At 58.7% G+C, this 16308-nt stretch overlaps 1 protein-coding gene and 1 long non-coding RNA gene across 10 annotated transcripts in view; one reads left to right on the top strand and one right to left on the bottom strand.

The window, feature by feature from the left end:
• The window catches only part of CD82 (CD82 molecule), a 52571-nt gene extending 42937 nt beyond the window's left edge, over window positions 1-9634 (top strand). For all 9 annotated transcript variants that reach the window (XR_005373508.1, XR_005373509.1, XR_005373510.1 and 6 more), the window contains 4 exons: window positions 4969-5070; window positions 7859-8065; window positions 8271-8354; window positions 8674-9634. Coding sequence is in view for 6 of the 9 variants with exons in the window: in XM_038563511.1 (XP_038419439.1) it covers window positions 4969-5070; window positions 7859-8065; window positions 8271-8354; window positions 8674-8751 (471 nt within the window). In the remaining 3 variants the exon portion in view is untranslated. The remainder of the gene's footprint in view (window positions 1-4968; window positions 5071-7858; window positions 8066-8270; window positions 8355-8673) is intronic.
• A 705-nt stretch (window positions 9635-10339) lies between these two features.
• Window positions 10340-14269, bottom strand: LOC119864135. Its single transcript, XR_005372960.1, has 2 exons — window positions 14119-14269; window positions 10340-10661 (listed from the first exon to the last, which is right to left on the bottom strand). It is a non-coding gene; the product is annotated as an uncharacterized LOC119864135 (long non-coding RNA).
• Window positions 14270-16308: the final 2039 nt, after the last annotated feature.

Here is a 16308-nt window from a genome sequence, read left to right as displayed (position 1 = left end):
GGCCCAAGTCTGGGCTTCCGGGGCCCTGCGTTCTAGGGTGAGCTCTGCCATTGGTTGCTCATGGGCTCGGACGACATAGCCAGCCTCTCTGAGTCTCAGCTGGCATCTTGGGCCTTTCCCAGCTCGACACTGGGATTCGGACTCTCCAGGAGGTGGAGAGTGGGAGAGGGTCAGGAGGGAGGAAGCAAGCACACTCTGCTGGGCATGTGCTGGGCACTGGCCTTGGCACGCTCATGCAGGTCATACTGCTCACCTGCCCCACAGCCCGCACAGGTGAGGCCTCTGGGACTTTGGTGGGTTATGTCAGGGCCTTGGGCCGAAGGCCTGGGGGCTGAGGTTTGGAGGGCAAAGGGCTCGCGTGGGCTGGGTGAACGCTGGGGGTTGAGGTGGTGACAGTGGCCAAGCCGCACCTCTGTGTGCCTCCCAGGGAGGATGGTCAGGGAGCTCTATGATGCCCTCCCCCCTCTTTCCTTTATTCACCTAAGGAGCTCAGAATAGCCAGTGGGCACGTGCCTGCCCTAACTTACAGGTGGTAAGACAGGTTCCCCGAGGACAATGCCTTCTGTGACATGCCTGCTCCCCGTGAGGGAAACTTCCTGATCCCCTGGCCAGGGCTGCTACCAGCCTTGGGGCGGGGGGCAGCTGGAGCCAGGACAGAGAGAGGTGACCTTCGTCTTCCCTTTTGGGAAAGAAAAGAAGGCATCCAGGTGGTCCTTCTGGAAGGGGATCATGGAGAGCAGTGAGATGGAGATTGTTAAGGCCCCGGGTGCTGGGTGCTAGGTGCCTACATGGCTCCCTGGCTGTGGAGGGTGGGGCCTGAGTTGGGCCCCGCCCTCACGGAGCCTACTGGGGCCTGGGGACTTCTGGGGTAGCTGATTGTGTACATATGCAGCCCGATTTCAGGAAAGGCTCAGGTGGTGACTAAGAGTAAACACGCCACCTCCCCCTTCTGCATCCACCATCGCCCTCATGTCCTATCAGGATCCCAGGCTGAAGCCTCAGACCCACTGTATCTGCATTCTGGCAAAGCTCTTGGCGACATATCCTGTGGGAGCCCCGGGAGAGAACAGGAGGGTGTGGGTCCATTTCATTGCTTGGAGAGCCACCTTGTTCTCGAGGGCAATTTGATGCATTTGCATAAAGAGTGTGGAGAGAGCTCTGGACATCATCCCAAGAAGTGGTCAGAGGAGCCAGAGAGGAGGGGGCGAAGGGAGACTAGTCTGGTCTTGAATATCCAAATGGTTTGTCCTAGGAGAGAGCGACCTGATTTGTTTGGTATGATCCCCTCTGGGACTTGGGAGGGAGTGAAGAGGAGAGAACTCAACATTAATGAGTGGAAGTCATTGGAGCTCAATTTAAAATAAAGTGCATATATCAAGAGCGTCCCCACCCCTGCGATGTGCCACTCTGTGAGGTCCTGAATTCCCCGTACAGGGAGCCTTTAAGCAAAGCCTGGAAAAAATATGGGAAGGACTCTTAACATTTGCATGATATGCTACATTCAGAGGTCTCTTCTAATCATCCTCTGCGTGAAAAGTCACACTGCAGGTGAAATGAAAACACAGCATCGTGGTACTGGGGAGTCACCCCAGAGGATGGTGCCGTCTGGGGTCAGGTGGAGATAGTGGGTGGTTTGCTGTGGTTGAGATCTCAGGCTTCTGGGGCTGGAAGTATCAGGGTTACAGCCCTGTCTCTGCTGTTTGCTAGCTGTGTGGTCGTAGGAAATTTAAGCCCACTTTTGGAACCTGCTTTCTTTTCTGGGAAATGGGGAGGATGGTAGTTCCAGGGCTGGCTTCCTAGGCCTGTGATCTGGGCAGTTACATAGCGTCCTCCACTTAGAAGGATCCATGCTTGGTTTATACTCAGATGCTACTGTGTTGAAATTCTTAGTCATTTTTAAGCAAGGGACCATGCATTTTCATTTTGCACTGGGCTGCAATTATGCTGCTGGTCCTGGGCAGGCCTTTTTTTTTTTTTTTTTCCTGGGCAGGACTCTTCATTGCATTGATAATAACGCAACTGGCCTGAGCCGACTGGAGGCTCAGCTGGTCCAGATTTCCAAAGGCTGCCACCAGGACTCTGCCCCTCTCCATCCTGTGCTCCTGCTCTCCTCCGTCGGCTCCCTTCTCAGGCAGGCAGTCCCCCAGCGGAGCCTCAGGTGGCCACCAGCCACAAAGGCCCTCATCTCGCCAGATTAGCAGAAATAGGAGGTCACTTTTAACCTGCCCATCCTTGAACCACTCGCTGTGCCTAGGATGGAGAAGGCGCCAAGTGGCGACCTGGGACTCGCCCGTGTCAGTGAGGGGAGCAGGGCTTCCCAGGCTCGTGGAGGAATCGAGGGGGTGGTTGCCCCTCAGGAAAGGAAGTGCTGTTTCAAGAAGGGAGCATCTGGTGCCCACCAGGTGGAAACCACAGAGGCAGGCCCCGCAGGGATGAAGTGAGAGAGTGAGCATCTCCCCACTCCCCACTCCCCGTTCCTTGCTCTCTCTTGTCTCAGGAACTACCTGGTTGCCAGGGTGACCTCCCTGAGCTCCCAACATGGGCTCCTGGGCATTGGGATCCCAAGGCATCAGCTCTGAGCTGAACCAGCTCCCACAGCGGTGATCCCTATGGCTGGGCTCTGTCTCTCACCCACATTCAGGTCTGCAGGATGGTGTGGTGTTTCCATGGAAACCACCCAGCCTCAGTGGAAACCACCCGGCTCCATCCCTTTTCTCATTTCAGGGGGCCTGAAAGAGGGAAGTCTGGGCTGCGTGGCAACCACACAGGGGTATAAATAGAGACTAGGTCCGCGGGGGAGGGCAGGTAGGACAGCTGTGAGACAGGCGGCTCTCCATGCAAATGCCTCCGGGGGCCACCCCCCTCCTCCTTTCCACGCTTCAGGGATCATCCACCCACCACCCACCCGGGAGGAGAGGTGGAGCAGAGATGGTCGGGGCAGAGAGACCCGGGACCCATGGGAGCCAGCCCCAGCTGTATGACGTAGCAGCTTCTCCGGGCCCTCCTTCACGGGGCCCTGACCTCCTTCAGGGTGTGGCCAAGTGGTTTAAGTGCTGATGGAGCTTAAAGGGTCACAAACTGGGTTCTGGGTCCCGATCCCAGCTCTTCCCTATGTTGGCTGTGTGACCTCCGCCAAGTTAATCAACCTCTCTGGGCCCCGTTTTCCACATCTCTAAAATGAGGGAATGAGGTACCTACCGAGGCCCTAGGTCTGTTCTGAGGATTAAAATGAATTGATGCACTGAAAGTGCTAAGTGCGGGCCTATAACAAGGGTTTGGCAAAAGTTGGCCACCGCTATGGTGATTAATCACCCAGAGGGAAGCTGTGTGCGTCGTCGTAAAGCTCTGTGAGTAAAACAGAGAGTGCCATGCTGGGAGTTCTATGAAGAGGGAGAAAGGCAAAGGGCAGTCCTGGGGGGGGGGGGGGGCATTTCCCAGGGTTAGTGGAGGGAGGGGGCGAGGAGCCAGGGCTGCGGGTCCATCCGGAGGATGTGGGTTCTCTGAGGGCTGCGTTTGTGAGCTGCCTGTGGGGTGCTGGCGGAAGCCTGCTCGCTGCCTTGTGAGCCGGGCCCTGAAAACCCCTGCCTGGAAGTACCTGTCCTACATCCTAATTCCCCTTTCCCCTGAACCGGAGTGGGGGGGGGCAAGTTTGCAGACGTCCCCTTGGTGGCCGGGCCCCTCACCCTGGGGCTCTGTGGTGACAGCAGGTGGCTGTCCCTAGCTTCTTCATGCTGGCGTGCCAGGAAGGCCCCTGAGCAAGGTCCACGGGAGCAGCCAGGCGGGCCCAGGCTGGGTCTGGCTCTTGGGGGGCCCCCCTGGCTCCCACCTGGGGCACGGGCCCCCGTTGTCAGGTCTCAAGGCAGGTTTCGGTTTTACCTCCCTTTGCAACTTGTTCCTGAAAAGCTGCCGCAGTGAGATCCCCTGTTGAGAGCACCACTGAGGGACCTTTGGTTCCCCGCACCCCTCACCCGCCTTCTTGGGAAATCATTGTTCCCTTGGTGTGGGGTTAAGGTAGAGTGGGCGCTTCTCTCCCGCACCGAGGGACCCTGAATTCCCAAGCCTGGTGGAAGACCAGCACAGTCAGGATTTGGGTTTTGTGGGGCCCGGGGGCAGGCATGAGGATTAACTGGGAGAGCGTGGGAGCACCACCCCCACCCGGTGTGTAGCGTATGGCAGTGACCGTGCACCACACATCTGCCGTGGCCAGGCTTCTCCAGAGACGGTCCTTGCTCCCCTGGATCAGACATTCTAGTGGAGGGGACAGATAATATACCCTGAACACAAAAGAGCATGCAATGGCAGTGCCACGGAAGGAAAAGACAGCACGCCTACCCTTGCAGGTGGAGGAGGGTCAGGGAGGGGGTGGTGGAGGGGGTGGAGAAGGGGTGTGTTCTGTCGAGTGGTCCAGGAAGGCCTTTCTGACGACCTGACTGAAGGAAGTGGAGGGGTGAGCCGTGTTAATGTTTGGGGGAAGAGGATACAGGTGGTGGGCATAGCAAGTGCAAAGGTCCTGTGACAGGAGTGCCACCTCGCAGGAAGCCAGCAAGGAGATCTGTGTTATTGAAGCAAAAGGAGCAAAAAACAGAAAATGAGGTTTGGGAAAAGCAGGGGCCAAACAACGTAGGGCCTTGCGGGCCGTTGCCAGGATGTTGGCATTCTCCCCGAGACGGATGAGAGCAGCGACATGCAGAGATTCACATTTAAAGGGTCCCCCAGCCGCCGAGTGCCACTTAGACTATAGCGCAGGAGCAGTTGGCTCTAACGACACTGGGCTTGGTGTGGTGGCCAGGGGGGCTGGCACCCAGGAGGTGCTAGGAAAGTAGTTGCAATGGACGTTGGTCCATTCGACTGTCAGTATGTCCCCAGGGATGGGGTGGGTGACGAGGGAGGCCATTTAAGTAGATGTGACCAAAAGTGGGGCACGAGTTTCAGGAAATCCGACCTTGACTCTTGTTCTCCCCTCTGCAGCTAAAGCAAGAGATGGGCAGCATCGTGATGAAGCTCATCCAGGACTACAAGGACGGCCAAGAGGACAGACTGCAGGAGGCCTGGGACTACGTGCAGGCTCAGGTACGTAGGTGGCGGGGGTGGGGTGGCGTGAGGATCCCGGCCTGATGGGTCTGGGTCTGGGCGTGCATGCGCCTGACACAGTATGCCGGTGGGTGGGTGTCTGTTAGGGACAAGGGGCCTCTGCAGAGTCCCCCTGCCTGGCACCCGGCTAAGCACAGTCCCTCACGCGGGGGGCCCTGGGTCTTGGAGGCTGCCCGTGGCTCACTGTGCTGTGGTCTGTGGCGGAGGGCGAGGGCCCTCATCTCAAGTCAGGCTGGGGAGTCCGTCCTGGGGGTTAAGGAACTGGGTGCCCAGGCCGACATGCTGAGTCTGAGTGAGAGCTACCTCTGGGAGGGTATTGACGTGATGTGCCCATGGGAACCTCCTGGGGTGAAAGGAATGTTCTATCTACATCCTGATCCAACTTGCAGTTATGCCAGTATGTGTGTAAAAATTCATCAGGCTGTTTGTGCACTTTAGTGTATGTGTATTATACCTCAGTTAAAGTGAGAGAGAGACAGACTGACTGAATGACTGATTGGCAGAATGACTGACTGAATAAATGAATCAATCAATGAATGATTGACAGACTGACTGACTGAATAAATGAATCAATGAATGATTGACAGACTGACAGAATGACTGACAGGTTGAATGAATGGTTGACAGAATGATTGAAGACTTCTGACTGAAGACTGAGTGAATGAACGAATGTTTGATGGAATGGCTGACTGACTGAATGACTGACAGAATGACTGAATGAATAATTGACAGAATGACAGAATGACTGACTGACAGACTGAGTGAGTGACTGATAGAATGAATGGATGGATGGATGATGGCCTGACTGGCAGACAAGATGACTGATGGACAGAATTGACTGACTAAATGAATGAATGAATGAATGGATACATGAATACATGAATGATGGACTGAGTGAGACAGAATGAATGACCGACTGAGTGAGTGAATGAATGAATGATGAATGAATAGGTAGATGGATGGATGATGGACTGACTGGCAGACAAAATGACTAAGTGACTGACAGAATGACTGACTGAGTGACTGACTGACAGAATGACTGACAGTGACTGGCTGACAGAATGACTGACTGGCCCACTGGGTTCCCAGCCTGCCCTGATTGGTGAGCCGGTGGCCGCGCACACAAAGGGGCCCCGGGGCCCAGGTCCCAGATGCTGTGCGCCCCGCTGCCTCCCACGTTCGGCCTGACCCACAGTTGCCGACTCTCGGGGACCCTCGGGGACAGCTGGTGCGCGCCCTGGGCGGGGCTTCCCGCGGCACCAAGGCCTCCGGGTCACTCCCGTGTGCCGGGCGCTGCCGGGGATGGTGCCGCTGCCCGAGGCTGCTCCCGTCTGTAAAATGGGGCTACGGCTCGTGCTCGCCCGACCGTGGCACCTGCGCGGCGCTCCTGGGGCACGCGGGTGACGAGGGTTTACCGGCCACACGCGGCCACGGAGGACGGATCTTGGCAGAGGGCCAAGGAGGGCTCCTACTTCTGCCCAGTGCCAGGTGCCAGCCTCCCTGCCAGAGGGGGCAGCCAAGTGTCTCCCTGAAGTGGGAACAGGAGAAAGGAACCTTCTGGAGCAGCTGCCTGGCGCCCCAGAACGCCTGAGCGTGCTTGGCTCGCCCCCTGCTGGCCGCCCAGAGATGGGAGGGAAGCAGGTGGAGGATAGCCCCACGCCCTCGGGCAATGGCATGGAGTGTATCCATGTGAGTCCCCTTAATCCTCCCGGAGACCCTGGCAGAGTGGCTCGTGTCATCCCATTCTCCACGTGAGGAAGCCAGGCCTGGCGGCTCGCCCGGGCGCAGGGCACCGGCCCTCCCTGACTCGGTTCCACCTGCCCCTGGTGGACTTGGCCTCTCAGATCCCAGTCCCATCAGGATTTCAAGCCCAGACGTGATCCAAAACCCTCGGGGTCCCCTTCACGAGCCCCACAGAGGCCCCTTCCAGCACAGGGAGCCCAGAAGGGCCTCTCCCCTTCTGGAACTAGACCATTTTCTCTTCTAAAAGGCACAACTGACCATAACTCCTTTTCACCTTGGCAACCAGGAAGCTCAGAGCCAAATCCCCAGCATGTACACAGCAGCTCGATGTGGAGCTGGTTCCTGTGCTCTCCGGGTGGGGCCCGGATACCTGGCCTGCCCCGTAACCACCGTGTCCTCCCAACAGCCCTTTGACTTCGGAACCTTGGTTACCCCATTTTGCAGACGAGGAGACTTGAGGAAAGCACTTAAACCAAAGTTAAGCCGCTGGCGGATGGCAAGGCTGGGATTCGAACCCAGTAGCCAGACTCTAGACCCTGCACTCTTTTTTTTAAGCAGTTTTGTTTTTTTTAAGTAGGTTCCACAGCCACCCTGGGGCTTGAACTCACGGCCCCGAGATCAAGTGTTGCATGCTCCACCCACCGAGCCAGCCAGGCGCCCCTAGACCCCACACTCTTACCTGTGTGTCCTTCGCCCTTCATGTGTCCACACGTCCGTGTTCTCTTTGCACCGCAACGGTCCCTCCTGTCCTGCCTTTACTTTCCTGCTCCTGACTTCTCTGTTTCTTGCTGTTTTCATATTTATGGTGCGTGTTTCCTGAAAGCCCCTTCAAGTTCCCTGTGGCTCCCAGAAGCCAAAGTGAAGCCTAAACACTAATCCTGGCGGTTCGGCTGGGACGAGTGGGGTGGCAGGGGCGGCGGCGGGCGGGGGGGGGGGGGGCAGCCCTGAGAGGGACAGATGTGAGTCCCCGTCCTGGGGGACCCCGCCTCTGCCAGTGGGCGTGAGCGGCCTGTGTCCCCCGCAGGTGAGGTGCTGCGGCTGGGCCAGCTTCTACAACTGGACGGACAATGCCGAGCTCATGAACCGCACCAATGTCACCTACCCCTGCTCCTGCGAGGATAAGAGGGAGGCCGACGACAGCTTCCTGGTGCGGAAGGGCTTCTGTGAGGCTTTCAACAGCACCAGGACCGAGAGTGGAAACAACCCCGAGTACTGGCCCGTGTACCGTGAGGTGTGTGCGAGGCCGGAGTGGGGATGGGGTGGGGGGGTGGGGGGCACCTGTGCCTTCAGGTACTCAGGCCCCTCGGCTTCTCCTCCCTTCTTCCCTCCCCTCCACCCAGAACCTCTCTCCGCAGGCCCTCTGGGCTGGGGTGGGCCCTCTTGGGCTTCTGCGTCTATGGGGCAAGGGGTGACGTGACTGTGTGCTCCCCTTCTAGGGCTGCATGAAGAAGGTGCAGGCGTGGCTTCAGGAGAACGTGGGCATCATCCTGGGCGTGTGTGTGGGCGTCGCTGTCATCGAGGTCTGAGTCCCTCCCCCCTCCAGCTGCCCCCCCCCTCCAGCTCTGCCCTCTGGGATTGGCCCTGCCTCCTCAGGGAGGCTGAGCTCCATCCCCTTCTAGAGGCCCCAGAGCAGGCCTGGCCTGACCACTGCCCCCCACCCCAGGGGGCCCCTCTACTGCTGAAACCCCAGGCTGGTCACAAGGCTTTAGTTGTGGATCTGCTTAATCCCACTCAAAGCCTGTGAAGCTCAAGGACCTGGACCATGAGATGCTGTTCTGGGGCCTCCAGGGGGACCGGGTGGCCCTGCCTCCCTCTGACTCTTGCCCTCTCCCTCCGTAGCTCCTGGGGATGCTCCTGTCCATCTGCTTGTGCCGGCACGTCCATTCTGAAGACTACAGCAAGGTCCCCAAGTACTGAGGCACCTGCTGTCTCCCACCTCCCTGCCTGCCCCCAGGCTCAGGGCTCCTCAGGATCTCCCTGGCTCTCCTCCAGGCTCACCTCCCACCTCAGTCGCCCGTACCCATCCTGTGCCGGCTGGAGGTGGGGGGCTTCCTGGGGCCTGGACCCATCTCCCCACCTTTCTGTCTCCAGACTTGAGCCCCAGCTGCCAAGCTATTCTGTGGCTCCTCCGCTTATTGCCCGCCAGGATTCCCTTAGCAACCCAGAGAAAATGCTCCCGAGGCATCCCTGCACAGGTAGACTGGGTCTCTACCTGCCTTGGGATCTGTGTGTATTGGATGGGGGAAAATGTATTAAACTTTGGGGTGGGGGTGGGGGGTCAGATAAGGCACCCTGGGCTTCAGGGGACTGCCCACTGCGTGGGTAAACTCTTTTGTCCACTCTAAGGCTTCTCTCTTTGGTTTCTACATTTTCATTGAAGGTAGTGGGAGAGGGTGGGCCTTACCTGACACGAGTAGGAGGAGCAACCCTTCTGCAGGCCAGCTCCAGCCTCACCCGGGCAGCTCAGACCAACCTAGGCCACGTGATAAGCCGGGCCGAAGAGGGGCCGCCTGGACCGGGGCTCCGGACTGGCTCTGGGCTGCCTAGGGAATCCCGGGGGTGAACGCTTGGGGCCCGGAACAGAGCTGGTCCTGCATTTGCCAGGATCCCGAGCTGCCCAGGGAAGTGAGAAGGATGCTCTCCCCCAGGAGAAGCTGAGGCTGGCCTGTCCTTTGCCCCCTGGGGAATGGGTGGGTGAGGCTGTGCCCTGCGAGGGAGTGCGGAGGGGCTCTGTGCATAGTTCCGTAAAACATGTTTGCGATGTGACAGCTAACTATTAAAGAGGATTTGTAACAATCCAGCTTGCTGCCTGGCGGTGCTGCTTCTGGCGTCCAGAGGAGGAGGGACTGGAAAGAGCCAGGCCCCCGGGAAGTGGGGCCGCAGGAGGGCGATGGTCGCGAGGTGTTTCTGCAGAGCCCACCAGGTGGCGCTGCTGCCCCAGCCTGGGAGCCTGGCCGAGCCCCAGTGACTCCCTGGCTTCTCCAGGCCCCCGCCCAGCCCCAGCCCCAGCCCCAGCCCCAGCCCCAGCCCCGGCCCGCTCTCACTCCAGCTGGAGCGCTGGTGAAAATGCAGGTTCCAGGCCTGGAGGATTCTGAGGCAGCAGATCTGGGATGGGGACAAAGAGTCTGCATTTTTAGCAGCCCTCCCAGGTGATTCCTGAATCCTGATTATGAGATTCTTGGGCCCTGCCTGATAAGATGGAGCTACAGATGCCCCCCCCATAAGCCCCCCTCCTGCCCCCTGGTGATCCCCCAAGAGAGACAGAGCAGGGGGAGCAGGCCAGACAGCCCTGTCTTCAGCGAGCGGTGGTGGGGCACACCTTAGGGACAGTCCAACTGTCGATCTGAACCTAACTGGTTTCTTGCAAGAGATTTTTGTGGCTGATACTGTGGCCTGTGGAAGGCACAGGGGACGCCCCTGGGGGTCGAAGGACCCTTACGCTCCACGGACCCTGTTCTCTGCTGCAGTCAGAGACCCTCTCCGGAGCTCACCCAAGGCAGAGAGGGAGACATGCCAGTTTATTTTATTTATAACCTGCCTCATTCCACAGGGAAGTACATGTAATAAAACAGGAAACATAACAGGGAAAATATAAGCTTACAAGGAAGCGTAAACATGGGTGAGATAAGTCCAGCCAAGTTGCCCAACCTGGTGATTGCGAATCCATGCTGTGCTCATCCCACCTTCTCCACCACTGTGCTCGCAGCAGACATCACTAGTTGATCGCCGTTCTCATTTCCTTAGCCGGGATGCACGCTGGCCATGTTCCAAGCTGATATCACTCACGGCAGCCTCGAATCCTTCCCAATTCAGTACCGTCCACCAATCTCGTTGGCATGTAAAGTGAAAGCAATTACCTTTGACAGCTCTAGTGGCTGAGTTGAGTCATATGTAATTTTGCCTCTGAGCTTCCTGGTGGTCAAAGCAAAAAGGGAAACTTTCTCAGTTATAGCTCTCATTTCCCAAGGTTTCCTTAGCTTAGCTACCAGGGGGAACGTGACTGGCTGGAATGTGGAATTAAAGGCCACCCTCAAACACACAAACTCTGGTATCCCTTCACGACTGGAGCAAAAAGCACCCATGAGCTACTGTGCCTGACCTTGTGCTGGTTGTGGGCAGTGAGGACCGAAGCCGTGCATCTGCCTGCCGAGGAGGAGCCAGGAAGGCCAGTGAATGCGCACAAAGCAATTGGGTGACGATCTTACAAAGTAATTGGTGCTTGAAGAGCATCTGCTCTGTTCTAGTCCCGCTGACATATGTTAACTGATTTACTTGCTATAATGCTAGGAGGTGTGGGTCCATTATCCCCAGTTTACAGATAAGGACGATGAACAAAAGGGTTAAATAATTTTGTCTCCTGCAGAGAAGAGCAGGAACCACACCCTGGCCATCTGGTTGTGCAGTCCGCAGGCTGAGGTGGCGTCGCCTGAGAGAGTCACGAGCTGTCCCACATCTACTGTCGGCCTCCTCCGGCCCACAGGGGGACCCGCGTGCCACCCTTGCCCTGATGATGGCCTTGTAGGGGGAGAAAGGCTGAGTTAGGAGACAAGGCTTGGTCCCTGGCTGTGGGCCAGACTCCCCGGGCAGACAAGGAGATCTGAGTCTTCAGGTGGGCGCGGGGCTGTGTGGGGTGGGGACACAGTCTGATTCAGCCCAGAGGTCCCTTGGTGCCCACGCAACTGTCCCATGTCATCAGCAGGTCTCGGGGAGGGCTTCCCTGAGAAGGGCTTGGGCCGTGGGTAGGGCAGGCCTGGGTCCAAAAGGGGGCTTCGCTGCTGTGTAGTCACATGATCCCGGGCAAGCCTCTTGGCCCCTGGGGACCTCCCTGTCCTCGTCCGAATGCCAGGATGTTGACAGGGTTGTGGGACGCTCGGGTGCTGGGAAGGAGGTAGGAGCCTCAGCAAGGTGCCTGGCTCCCTGGGAACCCTGAACCAGAGTGAGCAACCCTATTCCTTGGCTTTGCCCATCCTGCCGTGTTCCTGGCTTTCCAGTCTCCGTGGCAGACTGTGGCAGGACATGGCTGCGGGGGTCCTGCGCAGGGTGACGGTCTGCAGCAGGTGGGGTGTGAGGCGCACGGGGTGTGATGGGGCGGGAGAGAGCAGGCCAACAGATGAGGGGCTTTCCTGCCCTTTGGGGGTGCCTGCTGTGGGGAGTTCCGGCATAAGGCCTGGAGAGGAGGGTGCAAGGGGGCCGGTGGGTTCCCAACGGGGGTCTCTGCCCACGTGAGCTCTCAGGGTTCCATCAGGCACCTGGCTTTGGAGATAATACCCACCCATCATGAACACAGAGAAGCCGGGGGCCCCTGTCTCCCCTCCTTCCCCCACTTTAGGCCTGGGCGGGGGGAGAATGGGATTCTGGGATGGACAACGAGAGCCCCCACCCTAAGAGCAGCAGCAGACGTCAGGTGGCCAAGAATGGGGCACCGAGTAATGGGTCCCTCTGATGCCCAGGGGTTTGGGGCTGAGACTGGAAGTCTCGAGAAGGCTGGGGAGCAGGGGGTGGGAGGCCTGAGATGACCACTGTCCCAGGCCACCTGCTGACCCCCAACCTAAACAGGACCAGCTGAGGGGTGTCAGCCTCGGATCACCTCTCTGGCCTTGGGTTGTCTCCCTCCTGGGTGGGCAGAGCGAAGGGGAAGGAGGAAGATGCTCCCTAACCTACTGTTGAGGGTCCTGCCATCTTCACCCTCAGAGAGGGTACAGGGAGCGTGTCAGGTTGGCTCTTCAGAACAACAGGGGGTCCAGGGACCTGGGTTTGGATCTCGCTGTACCTCCGTCTTCTCATGTGACCCTGGGCCCCAGAGAGCAGGGGTGAGCTCAAACTTGTGCTTGCAAAATAAATACCGTAAAGAAGGCTGAGAAAATGTCAGAAGTTATTAAGAGAGTGGGCTGATCCCCCAGCCCGCTTCCTCCCGAGGCTTGTCCCAGCGCCTCGCAGCTGGAAAGTGCCAGAGCCAGGACTGGGACGGCACAGATCTGACTCTGAGATGTCCTCCTGCCTCCACCGCCTCCCAGGCTTCCTGGGACGATTCCCAGGCTGGGTTGTGTTGTCAGACCATGGGCCTAAGTTCAGTAACATCTGGTCATCGTGAGCACGGAGGCTGCCGGGCCCCTCACTCCTACCTCCTGGGGAGGTCCCGGTTTCCACTGCCCTCCTTGCCCCCTGCCTCCCCCAGGCTTGAGAGATTCATGGGGAGAGAGCACAGTCCGGCTTCTCTAATTCCTGAGTTGGCCCCTATAGCCAGTCACCCATCCCAAGCCCACCTGGGGCTTCCATCCTTCTTGCCTCCCTGCTTGGGCTGCTGAGCCATCTGAAGTGCGACCAGGCCTTCAGTGGGGGGACAGGGCACCCCCAGGCTGTCATCTCTGTCATGAAGGTCCAGGCCAAGGGATATGCCTCTCAGATGACTGGCACAGGGGCTCCATAATGGCCTGGTTGCTGAGACAGAGGGCAGGAAGGCCCAAGGGTGCCCCTGGGTAGAGTCCCTGCTGGTCCCAGGGAGCAGCATAGGTGGGTACCAGCTCGGGGTCTTTGGGGGAGCCAATGGCGGTGTGCAGGAAGTGTCCAGGAAGGGGGGCCGTCTGGCATGGATGCTGGCAATGGGCATAGGCGCCAGACTCGAACTGGAATAAAGTCCTTCTGTGCGGATTGGCAGGAGGTGCAGGGGGGCCTAGGGGTTGGCCGGGGGAGGATTGTTGTCAACCAGGAGAGAAATATTCCGGTATTTTAATGACTGCCATGGCTGCATAGGCGAGCACCGCCGAACGTCCGCCCAGTGTGTGTGTGCACGCACGCAGGCCCTGCCTCCCCTGAGGACGCAGTCCATTCCTAGCTGTGAGGGAACCCAGATCTTCTCCTCAGACGGAGCCGTACCTGGCCAGGGTTGGGCAGGCACGAAGGGGCAAATGTCCGCCAGCCTGGAATGTTCCAGACCCGCCCTGGGAGACCCCAATCCTGCCTGCTTCCTAGCAGAGCCTCCTCCGCTCCCTCCCTGGGGTCTTACAAGTGAGCAAGTTACCCAGGCTGAGGAGCAGCATGGTGAAGGCGGCGCATGCCACTAATGACACGCCAGCCACCAGGGCGTCGTCTCCCAGGCCGGGCCAGGACTGCCACCACTTCCTTTCCCTGCAGGGGGACAGAGACCTCGGGGCAGATAACTGGCGGCCCTCTGGGGTCCCTGGAACCTGTGGGCTAGGCTTCATTTGCTCACCATTTGTTTGTGGTTTCACTCATTCATTCATTCGTTCGTTCATTCATTCCGTGAATACTTAAATGGGCACCTACTATGTGCCGGGCACTGTTCTAGGCTCTTGAGAACACAGCGGTCAAAGAAAAGCAGATCCCTGGGATCCCTGGGTGGCGCAGCGGTTTGGCGCCTGCCTTTGGCCCAGGGCGCGATCCTGGAGACCCGGGATCGAATCCCACGTCGGGCTCCCGGTGCATGGAGCCTGCTTCTCTCTCTGCCTGTGTCTCTGCCTCTCTCTCTGTGTGTGACTATCATAAATAAATAAAAATTAAAAAATATATATATATATATGTTTAAAAAAAAAAAAGAAAAGCAGATCCCTGACCTTTTGGCACCTGTATTCTGATGCCTACACGGAATCTGGCACCCTCACCTGTACTCACCTACGCACCCAGACGGGCACACGTGCCGCACACGCATGCAACCACCACCACTGCTGACAGCCCAGTCCACGCCGAATGTTGCTGTGGGACCCCCGGGGCCCACCCAGAGCCTCTGGCATCCTGTGGAAGGAAGTAGCATAATGAACAGCGAGTGGACAAACAGGAAAGGGTGCGGAAGCGCTCACGCTCAGCCCCTTCCCCTCCAGCCACACTCCACAGGAATCAGCACCCCCCTGGCTGCCCCTTCCCAACGGAAACCAATCGAATCAGCCAGCTCCTGCGCTCAGGAGTAACAAGCCAAGTAACCTCGCCGACTCCTCTGTGACACAGAGGCTGTAAGTCCAAACTCCCGGCGTTACCGTGGGAATTGCATGAGGTAACGGACACCAGGAGCTGCTGCTTCCCATGACCTGTCCTGGGCTTCGGCGGGATCCCCCATTCCCTGGCGATGGCCCTGCCTGGAACTTGGTGCCTCCAGGGCAGGAACTGGGGCAGGAAGCCATCTGTGCCCACCCCTGCCCGGTGGGGTGGAGCCTCCTTGCTTCTGGGGGAGGCCTGGCAGGTGGGAGGGGCCGGTTGGCTAATGCAGGCCATCTGAGCTGTGAGTGGCCGCCCCCACCCCCAGCTGCCCCCTCTGAGGTCATTTCCCCAGCACCTGCCTTCTGGGCTGGGCTGGCTCCCACGGTGTCACCTCAGATGCCTCAAGTAGGCCCCCTGGGAACAGGAATGGGCTTCCTGCAGGATGCTGGCCGTGCTGGAAGTGCAGAGGGGCTGCAGGGGAGGGAAGGATGGAAGGTGGGGTGGAAAGAGGCCACTGAGAACCAGGACCGTAGGGGTCAGAGGGTGCTGGTGGCAGCTGACAAGTGAAGAGCTCTAGCCTCTGCCCGTGCATCACACACCCGGGTGAGCCCCACTTGTGGCTTCTGGGGTGACAGCGGCCCTGTGTTCCCAGCAGCCAATCCTCTTGGTGCTGGTTTACGGAGGACTCTGGGCCGAGGGGCCAGGAGGTATCCTGTGTCCAGCAGGACGGGAGGAGAGAGCCCCTTTCCCAGGGGGGCCGGGCTCCAAGCTTCAGGGAGCCCACGAGGAGGGAGGGAGTGCAGCAGTGAAAGGATGCTGCGACCAGGACCCCAGCCAGAGCCCAGGAAAGAGCCAGGCCAGCTCTGCAGGGGGAGGCGTGCCTTGGGCAGCAGACACAGGCCGGGCAGGGCAGCCGGAGGAGAGAGAGTGGGAAGCCAGCGGGCGTGGGCCGGCGCATGTCCTGGTCCCTGTCTCCTTCCCAGTCCGCAACATCACCATCCTCCGGCCCAGCTGCATTGTGTGCTGCAGGCTGCCTCTCGGCACCGATCTAGGAGGCGTTGTTCACACTGTAGTCTAAATAAGCGGCCCCCCTGGAGTTGGCAGCGAACAATAACCAGAACCACCGCACCTGAGAGCCTCGCATCCACGGCCACACAGTGGGGACACGGGGATTGGCCCCTGGAGCTCGTGGCTCTATGTCCAGTGCCCTCTCCACCGGGGAGGCCAATGGGAATAAAGAGCCCTGGCTCAGAAAATTTGCTGAGGAGCTGGGCCCTTTTCAAAGAGGCTCAACTCAGTGAGATCTGACCTTTCATCCATCCATCTGTGCAGGAACTAAGGGGCGCCCACTGAATGCCAGGCTCTGCGGAGGGAATCAGGGCGCAGCCAGGTGAAGGAAGTCCCTGGTGTCGCGGAGCTGGTGGTCTAGAGAGGGGACACAGGCAAGAAACACAAAGTTAAACCTCAAGATGTACCCTGTGTCAGAGACAGCCGGTCACAGCTCTGTCCCTACCCGCCAGTAAATGCACAGGAGATGACCGAAGA

This window comes from Canis lupus, chromosome 18 (assembly GCF_011100685.1).
Source record: "Canis lupus familiaris isolate Mischka breed German Shepherd chromosome 18, alternate assembly UU_Cfam_GSD_1.0, whole genome shotgun sequence".
NCBI classification, from domain to species: Eukaryota; Metazoa; Chordata; class Mammalia; order Carnivora; family Canidae; genus Canis; species Canis lupus.
The sequence above is the reverse complement of the archived record's forward strand: the minus strand, read 5'-3'. Positions and strand labels throughout refer to the sequence as shown.